Genomic DNA, 13983 nt, shown 5'->3' with positions numbered 1-13983 from the left:
TAAAAAACAATTCTAAATGTGTATAATTGATTCTAATTTTTTTTTTGAAGTGTTTGGTTATTCTAAAATAGAATTGATTGTCTCCATAAAATTGTATGACACTTATACAACACGTGTCGAACAATTTAGACGATTGTTTAAAAATAATTTGTTTTTTGTCCTTTTCTTCAATACAACCTATACAAGTTTTAGATAAATTTCACACACATGTATACGAATTAAACATGAAGCAATGTTATCAATGAAGAATTAAAGATAATAATTTTGATTAAATTATTTTTAACTCTTTTAATAATAGATGGATAAATGAAGTTTAAATAATATCATATATATGTAGCAGTGTCAGTGTCCTATATTTTTGACATTATCTATGTTAAAATGTCTGCGTGTATCGTATTTCAATGCTCGTGTCGGAGTCTATGCTATGCTTCATAGATCTTAGGGTCTGTTTGGTAAGACCCAAAAAAGAGCTTTTAGCTTTTAGCTTTTCAGCTCACATTAATGAAAAAACTCTGTTTGGTAACTCTATTTTAGTTTTTAGTTTGTAGTTTTTTTACTAGCTTTTAGTTTTTTTTTCAAAACCTATTTGAAGTAACTTTTGAGCTTGTAGCTTTTAACTTGTGACTTTTTTTCCATTTATACCCTTATTATATCAACAAAATATTATTATCTTTATTAATTAAAATGATCTTTTATGTCATTTTGTATCTATCAGCTAATAAAACAGCTAATTTATCAAACACTCATGTTAGTTTATCAACTACTCCCTCCGGCCTGAATTATAAGCAAATATTCTCTTTTTAGGTTCATTGAGTAATGAATGTATCTGGTCTACATAAAAGACCAGATACATTCATTATTCAATAAACTTAAAAAGAGAATATTTGCTTATAATTATGGCCAGAGGGAGTATCAGTTAATTTTATGGAACAAAGCCTTTATCAATCCGTCACTCTTTAATCAAAAGTCATGAACTGAGAATCAAATTATATGCAATTCAGTTATACAACTAGGGGTGGCAAAACGGGCCGGGGCCCGCAGGGCCGCCCGCGCACCCGCCAAAAATTGGCGGGTTGGGTTGGGATTCTAGGCTCGCCGCTCGCCAAAGCCCGCCCCGCCAAAACCCGCCGCCCGCCATACCCGCCCCGCCAAAGCCCGCCGCTCGCCAAAACCCGCTCCTCCTCCAAAACTCACTTTTTTTAGTTAATTCTAGTAATTTCAATTCTTGATGGTTTATTTTATACATTTATTTATAAATATATGTAATATTTTTGAGTAAATTTGTTAAAAAATTACTTTTATAAAAAATTGTTTTAAAAAATAAGTGAAAAGTTTAATTAAAAGGTAAAAAAAAAAGCATATTAATCTATTGAAAAAATATAAATAAAAATAGGCGGGTAAGCCCGCCGCCCGCCAACCCGCCATCTTGGCGGGGCGGGCATGATTTTGATGCCCATTTTACTTGGCGGGCATCCCGCCCCGCTCGTTTTTTAGCGGGCATAAGGCGGGGCGGGCGGGGCGGGCGGCCCGTTTTGCCACCCCTATATACAACACACATTCACAAGTATGATTGATTTGAAAGTTTCACATAAATAACATTATTTAGAATTTAATGGATGTTACAAATATCTTTTTCTTGACGAGCAAACTCATTGTGGCAAAAATAATAACTTTTATCCCTACTTTGACAAAAATACCCTCCACATAACAAAGAAACCATCCAAGGGCCAGTTTTCATCGCCTCATGCAAGAATCAACGGTTGATATCAATTCAAACAACAACCACCTTCTCTTAAACCCCTTTTCCAAAACCTCGCTAGGGTTTAAGCAGAAGAGAAAATCACCGAGAACAAATTCAAGGTACGTTCTCTTCCTCCAACTTTCTCTTCATGCTTATCTCAATTTCAGCTTCCATTTCTTCATATAAGATGAAAATTTAGTTATGATCCTTGTTCATTACATTAGTTTTTTCTTTGATCATAGATTCATAGTGAAATATAGGTTAATTTTTTTTGATAATTTTCATCAGGTTGCAGAAATGGCTTTCTTTGGAAGAATTGGGAATATAATAAGGAATGCGGCGAATGCAAAGATCAGTTCTGAGATTAAGCTACGTTCTTTTCCATCTGTTTTCCAAGCTATTCGGTGTTTTTCGAGTGTTCCGTCTACAAAGCTGTTTGTAGGAGGTGGGTTTTAATAACAATCTACTCTATTTTGTATACATGTGTTTTGTTTTTCTCGTATATACTGAAAGCTCTGTAGCACCGACACTTCTGAAAAATGTGTTGTTGGTGTATGAAACAGACACTTGTGATTATGTTTAAATTATTTATTTTTTTCAAATTATTACCGGTGTCGACTTGTCGGTGTCAATGTTGTGTTTCTGGTGTCTGCGCTTCATAAATTGAAAGGAAACCTTGTCGGAGGTTCTCGCAGTCACCGTTCAAGCTGTGAAGCTATGAAGTACTGACACAATACAAACACCGAATACGTAGACACTGATGAATCATTTTGGACATTAGAAGTGATTGAATATAAATCTATGAGTTTGTGTTGAACATGACACGTGTCAGACACCTAACACGCCTTTGATTTAAATTTTTGATGCTACATAGTTGTGTAGTCAATATCTTGTAAAAGCAAGATAAGTTTGCTATGATAAATCTGTAATAGGTTTGATCCTTGTTTTATATTTATACCCTGTCATGTCAAGGTAGAATCTTTATAGTTATATTCAGTGTTATCAAATATCCACAATTGCGGCGCTATAGCAGATATACGCCGCGCCGCGGTTTTTAAGCTCGCCACAATGGTAATTATCGTCAGATATTGCTGGTTTTTCCGCTACAACAGTGCCACAAAGTGTCCTGTGTAGCGGGATTTTGGCTCTCTGGCATGGGCTGCCATTGCCATGAAGAACACTGGTTATAGTTGATAATGCTTATAATGATTACATCTACATGTGTGTTGCAGGTGTTTCATATTCTACTGATGAACAAAGTTTGAGGGAAGTTTTTGCAAGATATGGGGAAGTTGTCGATGGTAAGTAGTCAGTTTATCCGCTTTTCTTCTGCCTTTAATAAATTCTTTTGCAGGGGAAGGGGATTCAATTGAAGAACTGTTGCAGTCGTTTGTGTTGATTGAAGTCATTATTAATTTCTGTTTAACCTCATTGCTTTTGTAGTGAGGATCATTATGGATCGTGAAACTGGTAGGTCCAAAGGATTTGGCTTTATTACTTACAATACAGTTGAGGAGGCATCAAGTGCCCTTCAAGCTTTGGATGGACAGGTAGATCAGACTGTTGTTCTTAGTATTATTAGTGTTTCATTATTAGTAAAATTAAACTGCAGAATGATCGTATACACATAACACATATACAAATGATGAAACTTCATAGGTAAGCCATTAAATGAAACTTAGGTGTCAATTTTTTGCGCTTCTTAACTGTCAGTGCATGTGTCTGAGTTTGTCGATGTTGTTGCTTTTTTGTTACATGTCCTTAGAAATGTAGGGCTTTTACAAATGTGTCTAACTATTTACATTACTATTAATGTGGCTGTGACTAATACCATTAGTTTGGGTTCTGATCTTGACAAGTTTCATAAACTAGTATGGTCTCGTTGTCTCATTAGTTTGAGCTGTAAGATTGAGTATTATTATTAAATAGCTAATCATTGTGAGATTCATAATAGATAGAGAGAACCTCATCCTTGCGGTTTACCTGCTATTGTGGTTCCTTCATTTGATAGGTCATAACTCATGAGTGAGAAGATATTCATACGGTCTCCCGTTAAAATTTTCATTATTAGGAACTTATAACGCTTCTACATGTCGTATTTTATTTGTAAATCTTAAGTAACTCAACTGTGATAACGTAAACTAGTTTATAACTAATAATTCTTAAGTAACTCAACTGCGATAACGTAAACGAGTTTATAACTTCAAAAGTGAAGTGGTACCTGGTATGTTACATTCTTTGACCCTTTGTGTTTATTTAGTTTGGCATATATATTGTTGAGTCAATTATTGACTGACAAATTACATTTACATTATTATTTCTTTTTTATGAATGTAATTTTCTTTACAGGATTTACATGGTCGCCGGGTTGGTGTAAATTTTGCCAACGAAAGAGCCCGTGGAGGGTATGGCGGCGGTGATGGTGGTTTTGGTGGATCTTATGGAAATACTTCCTATGGTGGTGGAGGTGGTGTTGGATATCAAGGTGGTTATGGTAACTCTCCATATGGTGCTGCTCCAAGCGGTGGTGGGTATGGTGATGCTGGTGGTAATGTCACTGGAGGTTATGGAAGCACTTACAATGATGGAACTACTAGTGGAGGTTATGGTGGCAACAATGCGAATTATGGTGCTCCTGTGAGTGGTGGTGAAAGCAATACACTTAACTATGGCAGTGCTCCCGCTGTTGGTGGTTATGGCGGTGGTAACAATGGGAATTATGGAGCTGCTGATACTGTTAACTATGGTAGTGCTCCTGGTGCTGGTGGTTATGGTGGTGACAATGCAAGTTACGGTGGTGGAGAAAGCAATTCTGTTAACTATGGTAGTGCTCCTGGTGTTGGTGGTTATGGCAGTGGTAGTGCAAATTATGGTGCTGCTGTAGGTGGCGTGGAAAGCAATTCTGTTAACTATGGTTCTCCTCCTGTTGATGGTGGTTATGGTGCTTCTTCTGTCGCTGCTGCCGGTACGAGCAATGGTTTCACTGGTAGTCAATACCCTGGAAATGCAACAGGGTATGGCAGTGGCAGTTTAGGTACTGGGAGCAGCTTTGCTGGTGGATATGGCGAAAGTGGTCAAGAAAATTTCAGGAATGATGATCATGAAGCAGATGCTTTTGCTAAAAGGGCTTGATGGAGCCTTGAAATGTCTTGGGTGTTTACCAATATTAGGTGGACTTGTTCCTGATATTATTTTCTAGCTTGTATAATCAAAAAGAAACGAAACTACTATTCTGCGTCTCTTTGCTTTGTCATGAGTCAGGAATCTAAATTTTGTTGCATGTTTTGATTAGTTGAGATCTTCACTAGGAGTTTGAGTCTCATTGACACTGCTTTAAACATTGTGTGGGTTTATATACTGTTAGAAACTGGTATATATCATTCAGAGAATTAATGAATTAACACTGAACTTTCATTTTCTCATATTTTTACAGTTTTTAATGTTAGTAATTGTAAGTTTGTAACTAATGTACATAGCAATCATGTTAAGTTTCTTCCTCAAGCAATCTAAAAATTTCTGTTCTTCATAATAACAGTTAAGCTGTGTTTAATAAACCCAACAAAATGGAACTGTTTTACTGGCCTTTACTATACCTCAGGTTATTTTGACAGTTCGAGTGAGGTTTTATACCAGCCCAAGCAATTTAAGACGGTTGAACTATAATCTCGCTATTTCAATGTCCGATCCATTTTTCAAAGCATCGGTGTTTTAAGGATTCGTGTTGTGAAAGCCACTTTCTGGTCATTCACTCTAGTTTCATTTTTTTGACAGAATATTCATTCTAGTTTCTTGACGACAGTAAGAATATAATTGTAGAATCAAAAGTTACTATTATCAAGACAAGACCGGATCAAAGGAACCTTTCACTGTATCCAATAAATAATACTTTTTTTCTTTCTATTACTACATTTCTAGTAACTAGATGATATCAATGTTGTTCATCTTCATCCATAGAATACAATATCTTTTTTGCATTTTGAAAAAGAGGAGAACCTTTCTTGGTTCTTTCAACAATTTGCCTTATCAACTGCCTCTCGATCTCATCATTATCACAATCGCGGCTTTCATCTCCACTAACATTTAATTCACTAGAGCTTTCTCCTTCCAACATTGTCTCCTTGCTAAAATAGGGTTCCATTGAAAGACTTCCTTCATCAACCACCGAGTTCGTTGCTGAACTGTGCTCAAAACCTGTTGCATGCCAGTCATGTGAAAGTGGTGAACCTTGTTCAATATTGGTTGATGGTGAATTGTCTTCAGAATCATTTATCTTTATTAGTTCTTCATAGGCTTCATTGTATGCATCAAGTGCTTCACCTGATAAATTGAGAATTAAGGGCTGAGACATAGTGTCGCAATCTTCACGAGTCATCAACGAGTTTTCTTTAGTAGGAGAAGACGCCTTTTCAAAACTACCATCATGCTTGGATTCCAAAAACCTTACTCGCCTTTGGCTATTTTCAAGGGCAATCTCAAGCTCCTTCACTCGTTTCTCGAGTTGGTGTTGTATGACTTCGTGCAAACGTACACTCAGTTCATGCGGCGAAACTCCATAGTTTGAAGGAAGAGGTGTAGTGACGTTGGCATCTGTTCCGATGAACTTGTTCGCTGGCAACTCACCTTGAGCAAAATCTGCTACAAAGTCCGGGTCAATCTGCAAAAATATTGCAAATTTTTAGTTTTGCATCGAGCCCAATACAAGTAGTGAGTGAAATAGCATATGATAAATCGTTTGTTGGTTTCGTCGTAAATATCAGTATTTTCCATAAACATTATGTGTTGTAATTTCAAGGCAAAACAAGGCATGAAACATTGAGCCAGGAGAGCTAAAACCATATCTATAGCTTTGGGAGGGTTTTCTTTTTCCTGTTGTTATTCTACACACCAACACAAGATAGTCGCGAGAAACTCAGTTACTGCCACAATTCCGTTTTCTATTAGACGTAGCACAAATAAGTATATGTTGAATTGACAGTGAGTTTGGCAGAATCACGGTGTGCCATCGTGATTTTGACAAATGTTACACTTTGGAGTTTCAACAAAATCATGGAGGCACATTGATTTTGCCAAAGTCGGCGTCAATTCAAGCATGCACTAAATGATAACAATGCTGCAACTAATTTTATCAACAAAAAAAAAGAATGCTGCAACTAAAATAAGAAAGAATGAATGTGTCAAAGAATTGCGTAGTTACTCGAAAATGTGACAGTTATGCTTACCTCAACAAGCTCGGATAATTTTCTATCCAGACTTGAATTATTCATGTCCAACCCTAATCTCTCAAGTTCTGCTTCAAGCTCGGCTTCAATTTTGCTCATAGATTCGGAACTTTGTTCTTCCTTCTTATCATAGGATGATTCTTTGCACTCTATTCTTGGAGAGCTATCCACATGCTTTTCAGGGGAAAATTCATGTAGCTCCTTACTATTGAAGGAATGATCACATGTTTCTTGTGAACCGTAATTTTCATTATGTAACTCCTTCACGGTTAACGAATCTTTCATATCAAGTTCATCTTGAAGATCTTGAACCAAGTTCTCACTCTGCTTTAACAATTCTCTGAGCTTGATTATTTCTCTTTTATTTCCCATGATGGAAATTATTATCCCAAGAGAAATCCCAAAGCAGAAGAGTAACGTCGGATCTGATGATTGCAGATGCGTTAATATTAATAAACAACTATCAGAGTAAAACATATCACATGACAGAAACCGAGTATAAATGTTCATCGAGTAAACGGTCAATTTGGTCGATAAATGTATGAGACAGTGACTATCTTCTTTGAATGTATCAAAATTACAAATATATTCGTGATCGTATATTTTTGTAATTTTGAACACCTCAATGACTTACATTGAACACATAGGAGAATGTTTTTGTAATTTTGATTAATTCAAGGACTACAGTAAAATCGCTCGACACATTCAAGGATCAAAATCACCGTTTACTCAGTGTTGTCGATGGCGGATGACAGTCCATGGCAGAGCCAAAATCTCGCCATTCCAGCCACTTTGCGGAGCTGTTATAGCAGATTATGGCGAAAATATCCGCAATATCGGCCGATATTTACCATTGCGACCACAATATAACAATTTTGTGGTCTCCGCAATGGCATCACAGCCACAATTCTGACCACATTGGCCGCATTTCCGCAATGTAAAAGTTCGCAGCTTAATCGCAACAACAGTTTAAAACCATGGTTCTTAACACAGGCATGAACATGAAATACGTGAACAGTTATTTCAAACACAACACAGGCTAATGAGATTTGCTTTAAATCAGAAATCATACCATGTCGGGTGAGTTTTCCACTAAGCACGTCACTAAAAATGCTTGAACTTCGATTTCGTCCAATAATTGTGTCTAGTTTCATCTTCTTGGTATCACTTTCGTCTTTTGCTCGACTAGCTTTATGCAGCTTACGCTCCTTACTTGCAGTTGATGAATTGATCGAAGTAGCATTGCTTCTATTGACTATTCGGCTTCCATTGCTTACACGAAATGATCTTGTAGCCATACATTGTGATGAAAGAGGACTGAAAACATACTCTTCCATTTTAGCATGTTCTTTATATATCTGAGCCATGAAACAACTTTCTAAGGAATTCAATGGTCTACTAACATGCCTGGGAAAACGTTTCGGCGACGATAGACAGGTTTTATTTCCGAAAGAATTGTGTATAGGAACCACATTGGCAGAAAAATCAGAAACAAAGAAACCACGGTTGCCAAAAGTATCACTATTTCGCTCACTTCCATCTTCACCATGCTTAAAGCTATCATCATATTCATACGGTGATAATGGCATACCTAAGTTCGATAGAGACAACAAATCAACCTCATTATAATTCCGCAAATTTTCACAATTCAACCCTCGATTAGACGACATGTCTCTTGTCGAAAAACCATCCAAAGAGCTCGAATCTGACGCCTTCTCATCCCAACCTGTTCTATCTAAAGAAACATCTTTTCCCTTTTTTTGCACCTGTGTATGTTTGCCGAACGAAAATTGGTAACTCGGGGACTCAATATTCCCAAATTTCGAATCCTCTGAACACAAACGATATGAATCATCACCATTCTCCGAACTCTTGTGCCAATGTTTAGCTAAACAACCAGCTCCAACAGCCGCCGCAACAACCCACAAATCCATTCTTAACCCAGCATCATCAATCACCGATCACATAAAATAAAACAACAGATTGTTCAAATTCCACTACGCGATAGCGCTATATCGCAACTATCGCCGATATTCGTTATTCGACAACGCTGCACTAAACACTAAACAAACTCCACAATACAAACTACCACCCTCTTCTTTCAACTATCAGTATCAATAATCAAACAACCAAATGAAGAACTTTCCATGAATGAATCAATAAATACCCTTCAAGTATTCTGACAATAACAAAACCCTAAACACAAACATTCAAACAAAAAATCCTCAATTCACTCATTGAATCAAAAACCAAACAACAACAAAACTAAAACTACTACAAGGAACCAAATTTCACTATGAAAGTATAGAAGTTGAAGCGTCGCTGCTAAACCCTTTTCTGAGAAAACCCCTAATAAAAAAAAATGGGGTTTGTGGTTAATTTTTTTCTGGCATTGGAGAAAAATTATAAAAAAAACAAAAACGAAACGAGTAAAAAAGAAAATAAAAAAGCTTACTTTCCGGAAAATCCTCAGTAATCGTGAAACGGAATCTAGGACACACGAAGTATTGTCGAATCTCGCAGGTTGTTTAATGTTTACACCGTTATCTCCAACGAAGTGTTTTCACGGATGAAAAAACATTAATGTTTTGTTGCTGAGAAAAATATGGAACAAATAATAGAATTTTATTTTTAATTTTTAAAATTTTATTTTTAATTTTTAAAATTTATTTTTCTGTGTATAAATTCAAAGTTTTGCCGAGTCGTTGGAATCTCATCCAAATTTCGCCGTGTGTTACGTCATAACTAGTAGGAAACCCGTGCTGTCGCACGGGTCTGGTCGGATATCATATTACATGTATCAGTATATCACTTGTAAATTTCCCTTATATAAATAAACCATATATATTTAGCCAAAATACTTTCCAAGTTTTAGTAAATGTTAATAAATGTTAAACACAATACACAACGGTAAAACAACGAAAGAGCTATTAATACATTCATTTTTTTATGTCTTTAAATAAAAACAATAAACATATTTGTTTGTATAAATATCATATGCTATCTTCTTGTATGATTGCAACCAGCCAACAACATGCATCATATACCTACATTATAAAATGTATAAAAAAATATATGAATAATGTAAAACTTTGAGGCATATAAATATTGTGTGTTTCATCTACAGATATAAGATAGAAAAGAAGAATAAGTTTACCATCTAACAAAGTGATTGAAAAACCTCCTTGTATACAACATTTGTAGTAGTGGAGCACGAAACATTCTCTTTGTCGTGTATTAAGATTTTAAGACCATTTTTCGTAGTAACTCTTAAAATTGCAACATAAAGTTGTCAGTGACTAAAAATGGGAGAAGGCAAAATTATACGTATCAATGACTAAATTATTAAATATGACATCATATTTTTCAGTTAGATAACATTAATATATTTATAACTTATAATCATTTATCAAAATTTAATTCATGTGTTTGGAATATCAAACATAATATAACTTATTTTGCAGTTCATAAATATTCATGTAATTTCAATCAATAATGATATTTCATAGATATATTCACATTTACCCGTCAATTAATTTTATAACTTCAAATATATAAAACAATAACAAAAGAAGTAGTTAAAAGATAAACATTAAAATGATTCGTCAATCACTGGTATCTCATAGATACGTTCACATCTACCCGTCAATTTAGATGAGTTAAGAAACCCCAGTTAAATCCAAATGAGTTAATTCTAAAAATTTATTAAACCTATTTGAGATATTAGCCCATTTTCCCAAACTTAAAATGTATAACAACCCCGTCAAATTAAACATAGTTAGAGAATAAAATGTATTAAACCTATTTGAGATATTAGCTCATTTTTTTCAAAACTAAAATATATGCAATCTCCCGTCAAATATTAAATGTTTCTACGTTTAATGTATACTTAAATGAATTAAAAATTAAACAAATAATAAAAATATGGATATGTTAATAGAGTAATTAGATCTTGAATATGTACAATTAACAAAAAATAGAAATTTAAAACCTATGTATGGTAAATAATATATATTTATTCTCATAAAGTTTTTTGTAATTGTAATCAAAAAATATTAAATAAAGAGAGGTAAGGAAAGTGTTAATTGATTGATAATTATGAAAGTGTCTTTTTTTATTTATGAATGTGATTGGTTGTGATAGACAAATAAAAAAGAAAAAATAAGGGAAAATAGAAAGAGAGAAGAAAATGGATAGTAGTGTTACTTTTGCTTTGTACAAGATATTAATGATATTTTACCATAATAAATCATCAAATTAATCTTTAATATTGTTCTTAATTAAAAAAATTATTTTTAAGTTTATTGAATAATTAATATATTTAGATATATAGTCCAAATACATTGATTTTTAATGAATCTAAAAAATAAATGTTTTCTTATTTAAAGACTAGAGGAAGTATTGATTTTTAACTTAGGCTTTCATAAATAAAAAAATGGACTCTGTACCTAAGTGAACAAATTAGATATTACCTATTAAATATGTTTAGGATTGACCAAAATAGTCTTACATTGTTTTTTTTTTAATCAAAAGAGCAAAATATTATACCAAAAAAAGAGAACCAGATACACAAGGGGGACCGAACCAAAACCCCTTAACGACAAAGCCTAAGCCTGGGGGTACCCGACTTGTCTAACAAGTACTCTTTAATAATATTTTGAGGAATTTGAGTGTACCAATTCGTAGCTTTAGACTGTAAACCATAACTCGTCAGATAATCCGCACAAAAATTGGCTTCACGATAGTTGTGGGTGATCCTAAAATCAATAGACATCGCATACTCCCAACAAAAGAGCCAACGAGACCGGAGTTTCCAAGGCACAGAGTAATGGTTTTTGAATGCATTAACCACGAAGCTACAGTCCGTTTCCAACCAAAAGAACCTATAATTATTCTGCTTGGCCTTCTCTAAGGCTATAATGGCTGCAGTGAACTCCGCCAATTCCGGACTTCCACAACCAATAAAGACACTGAAACTTAAAATGTGGACGGAGTTATGATCCCAAAAAATCCCACCACACGCAGCAACCCGCGGGTTACCATTCACAGCTTCGTCTATATTACACTTAACCCATCCTAATAGAGGAGGGATCCAAAGAACAGTTTTAGTATTCAAAGGGTTCCTAGCCTTTATGTTTATATCAAACTTCTTGAGCATCGAGAAGTCCACCATGGAAGAATTGGAAACTCTCTTAGTGTTATTGCCAGTAACTTTAGCCTGGGCCGAAATCATAGAAACACAAGAATGCCAAGTCACCAGTTTTTCTTCAAATCTTGAATTGTTCCTAGCTGTCCAGACATGGTAGAATACTCCCACAATGCAAGTATGAGCAACAGCCTTTGCTTGAGGAGCCCAGTTACAATTCAGCAGAGCCTTGCAGTCATTAATACCACAAACCTCCTTATTAATTCCAAGCCTGTTCACTAACCAGTTCCAAAGTCTTTTAGCAAGCTTACACTCGAAGAACAAGTGCAAGGCTGTTTCGCACGCAGTAGAGCAGAGAGAGCAAACATAAGGGAAGGCAAAACCACGGATCTTCATATTATCATCTGTTGGCAGTTTATTGTGAATATATCGCCATACAATCATGGAGTGTGCAGAAGGAGAGTCAAGGTCCCAAGGGAAATTCTTCCAAACCAAGCTGGGACTGGGATTAGTGATATAGTTGTAAGCCTCCTTGACCGAAAGGCAACCATTGGCACTCGAATTCCAAGCAAAAAGATCCACAGAGTTATCATCAGCAATGCTGAAACTCGAGACGGTGTTCAAGAGGCCTGGGAAGGCAGTTTGAATGTTGTTATGAATCCTCCAAGAACCATCCCACCAGTCCCTAACCTTAGAAGCGAGAGCAGAGTGGTATTGAAGAGGAATTTGATATTTAAGAGCAAGCACCTCGCCAGTCCAGTTATCGAGCCAGAAATTCACATTGCTGCCATTACCTAAGCTCCAAGTACAGTTATTATGGAAAATACCATAAGCTTCTTTTATACCATTCCATATGGAGGATTTAATAGCATATCTAATACACTTGCCATTTCTCTTCACTCTTCCATTAAGAAGAACAGACCAGCTTTGGTTTGTATTAAGAAACTTCCAGCACATATGCATGTTAGTAGCAGTATTGAAAGCCTTTAGAGAGATGATCCCCAAACCACCTTCATTTTGATGCCTACAGCAGATTTTCCAAGCTACAGTGACACATTTTTTCTTCTCTATACAGCCACTCCAAATGAAGTTCCTTAACCAGGACTCGATTCTCTTTATGATGCTTCCAGGCCAATTGTATATGGAGATGCTATGGACTTCCATGCTAAGAATGACAAATTTCACAAGTTGAGGTCTTCCAGCCATTGACAAAATTTTAGCTTTCCATGTTGCCAGCTTCAATCTAATGTTATCTGCAATTGGAAGAAAGAAACATGTCTTAGGTTTACCAATGAATATAGGCACACCAAGATATATGAAGGGAGGAGATGCCAGGGCAAAACCAATAAGACTAGCTAAATTCGCATGTCTAGCCTAAGACATTCCTCCAGCATATATCAAGGATTTAGCAAGATTGCAAATCTGTCCAGAGCAATTGCCGTATTCAAGAAGCAGATCAGCAATGGCCTTAATAGATTTACTATCACCTCTGCAAAAAATCATTATATCATCAGCAAAAAGAGTATGAGAAGGAACCAAAATAGATTTGTTAGCTTTTATAAGATTAATTTTATCATTCAAGACCAGGTTAGTTATGCCTCTACTGAGCACATCCTCAGCAAGACAAAAGAGCAAAGGAGACAATGGATCTCCTTGTCTAACGCCATTAGTACAGTTAAAATAACCAATTTGTTTGCCATTAAGCCCTATAGAGATATGGGCAGATCTGAGAATTGCTAAGATCCAGCCACAAAACACATAATTGAAGCCAAAACACTGTAAAATTTTTATGAGAAAGTCCCAGCTCAAGGTGTCGGAGGCCTTAGCAACATCAATTTTTAAGGCAACATTCCCACTGAATGCCTTGTTGTTGAGAG

At 35.6% G+C, this 13983-nt stretch overlaps 2 protein-coding genes across 3 annotated transcripts; one reads left to right on the top strand and one right to left on the bottom strand.

The window, feature by feature from the left end:
• Positions 1-1752: 1752 nt before the first annotated feature.
• LOC131662646 (glycine-rich RNA-binding protein 3, mitochondrial-like) lies at positions 1753-5155 on the top strand. The gene is made up of 5 exons (XM_058932492.1): positions 1753-1860; positions 2030-2186; positions 2974-3042; positions 3185-3291; positions 4091-5155. Exons 2-5 carry the CDS (start codon positions 2039-2041, stop codon positions 4871-4873), a joined length of 1107 nt encoding a protein of 368 aa, XP_058788475.1. The 5' UTR covers positions 1753-1860; positions 2030-2038; the 3' UTR covers positions 4874-5155.
• Positions 5156-5551: 396 nt separating this feature from the next.
• Positions 5552-9571, bottom strand: LOC131662644 (uncharacterized). Of its 2 annotated transcripts, none has more exons than XM_058932490.1 (4): positions 9416-9571; positions 8033-9309; positions 6961-7385; positions 5552-6395 (listed from the first exon to the last, which is right to left on the bottom strand). In XM_058932490.1, the coding sequence occupies exons 2-4, from the start codon at positions 8892-8894 to the stop codon at positions 5670-5672; spliced, it is 2013 nt and encodes a 670-aa protein (XP_058788473.1). In that variant the 5' UTR covers positions 8895-9309; positions 9416-9571; the 3' UTR covers positions 5552-5669. The 2 variants fall into 2 exon arrangements, with proteins under 2 accessions (XP_058788473.1, XP_058788474.1); XM_058932491.1 differs by having other exon boundaries at positions 8033-9156; positions 9416-9557.
• Positions 9572-13983: the final 4412 nt, after the last annotated feature.

The sequence above is a fragment of the Vicia villosa genome, linkage group LG3 (assembly GCF_029867415.1).
Source record: "Vicia villosa cultivar HV-30 ecotype Madison, WI linkage group LG3, Vvil1.0, whole genome shotgun sequence".
In the NCBI taxonomy this organism is placed as follows: Eukaryota; Viridiplantae; Streptophyta; class Magnoliopsida; order Fabales; family Fabaceae; genus Vicia; species Vicia villosa.
Note: the sequence above shows the minus strand (reverse complement) of the source record. Positions and strands in the feature narration are given on the sequence as shown.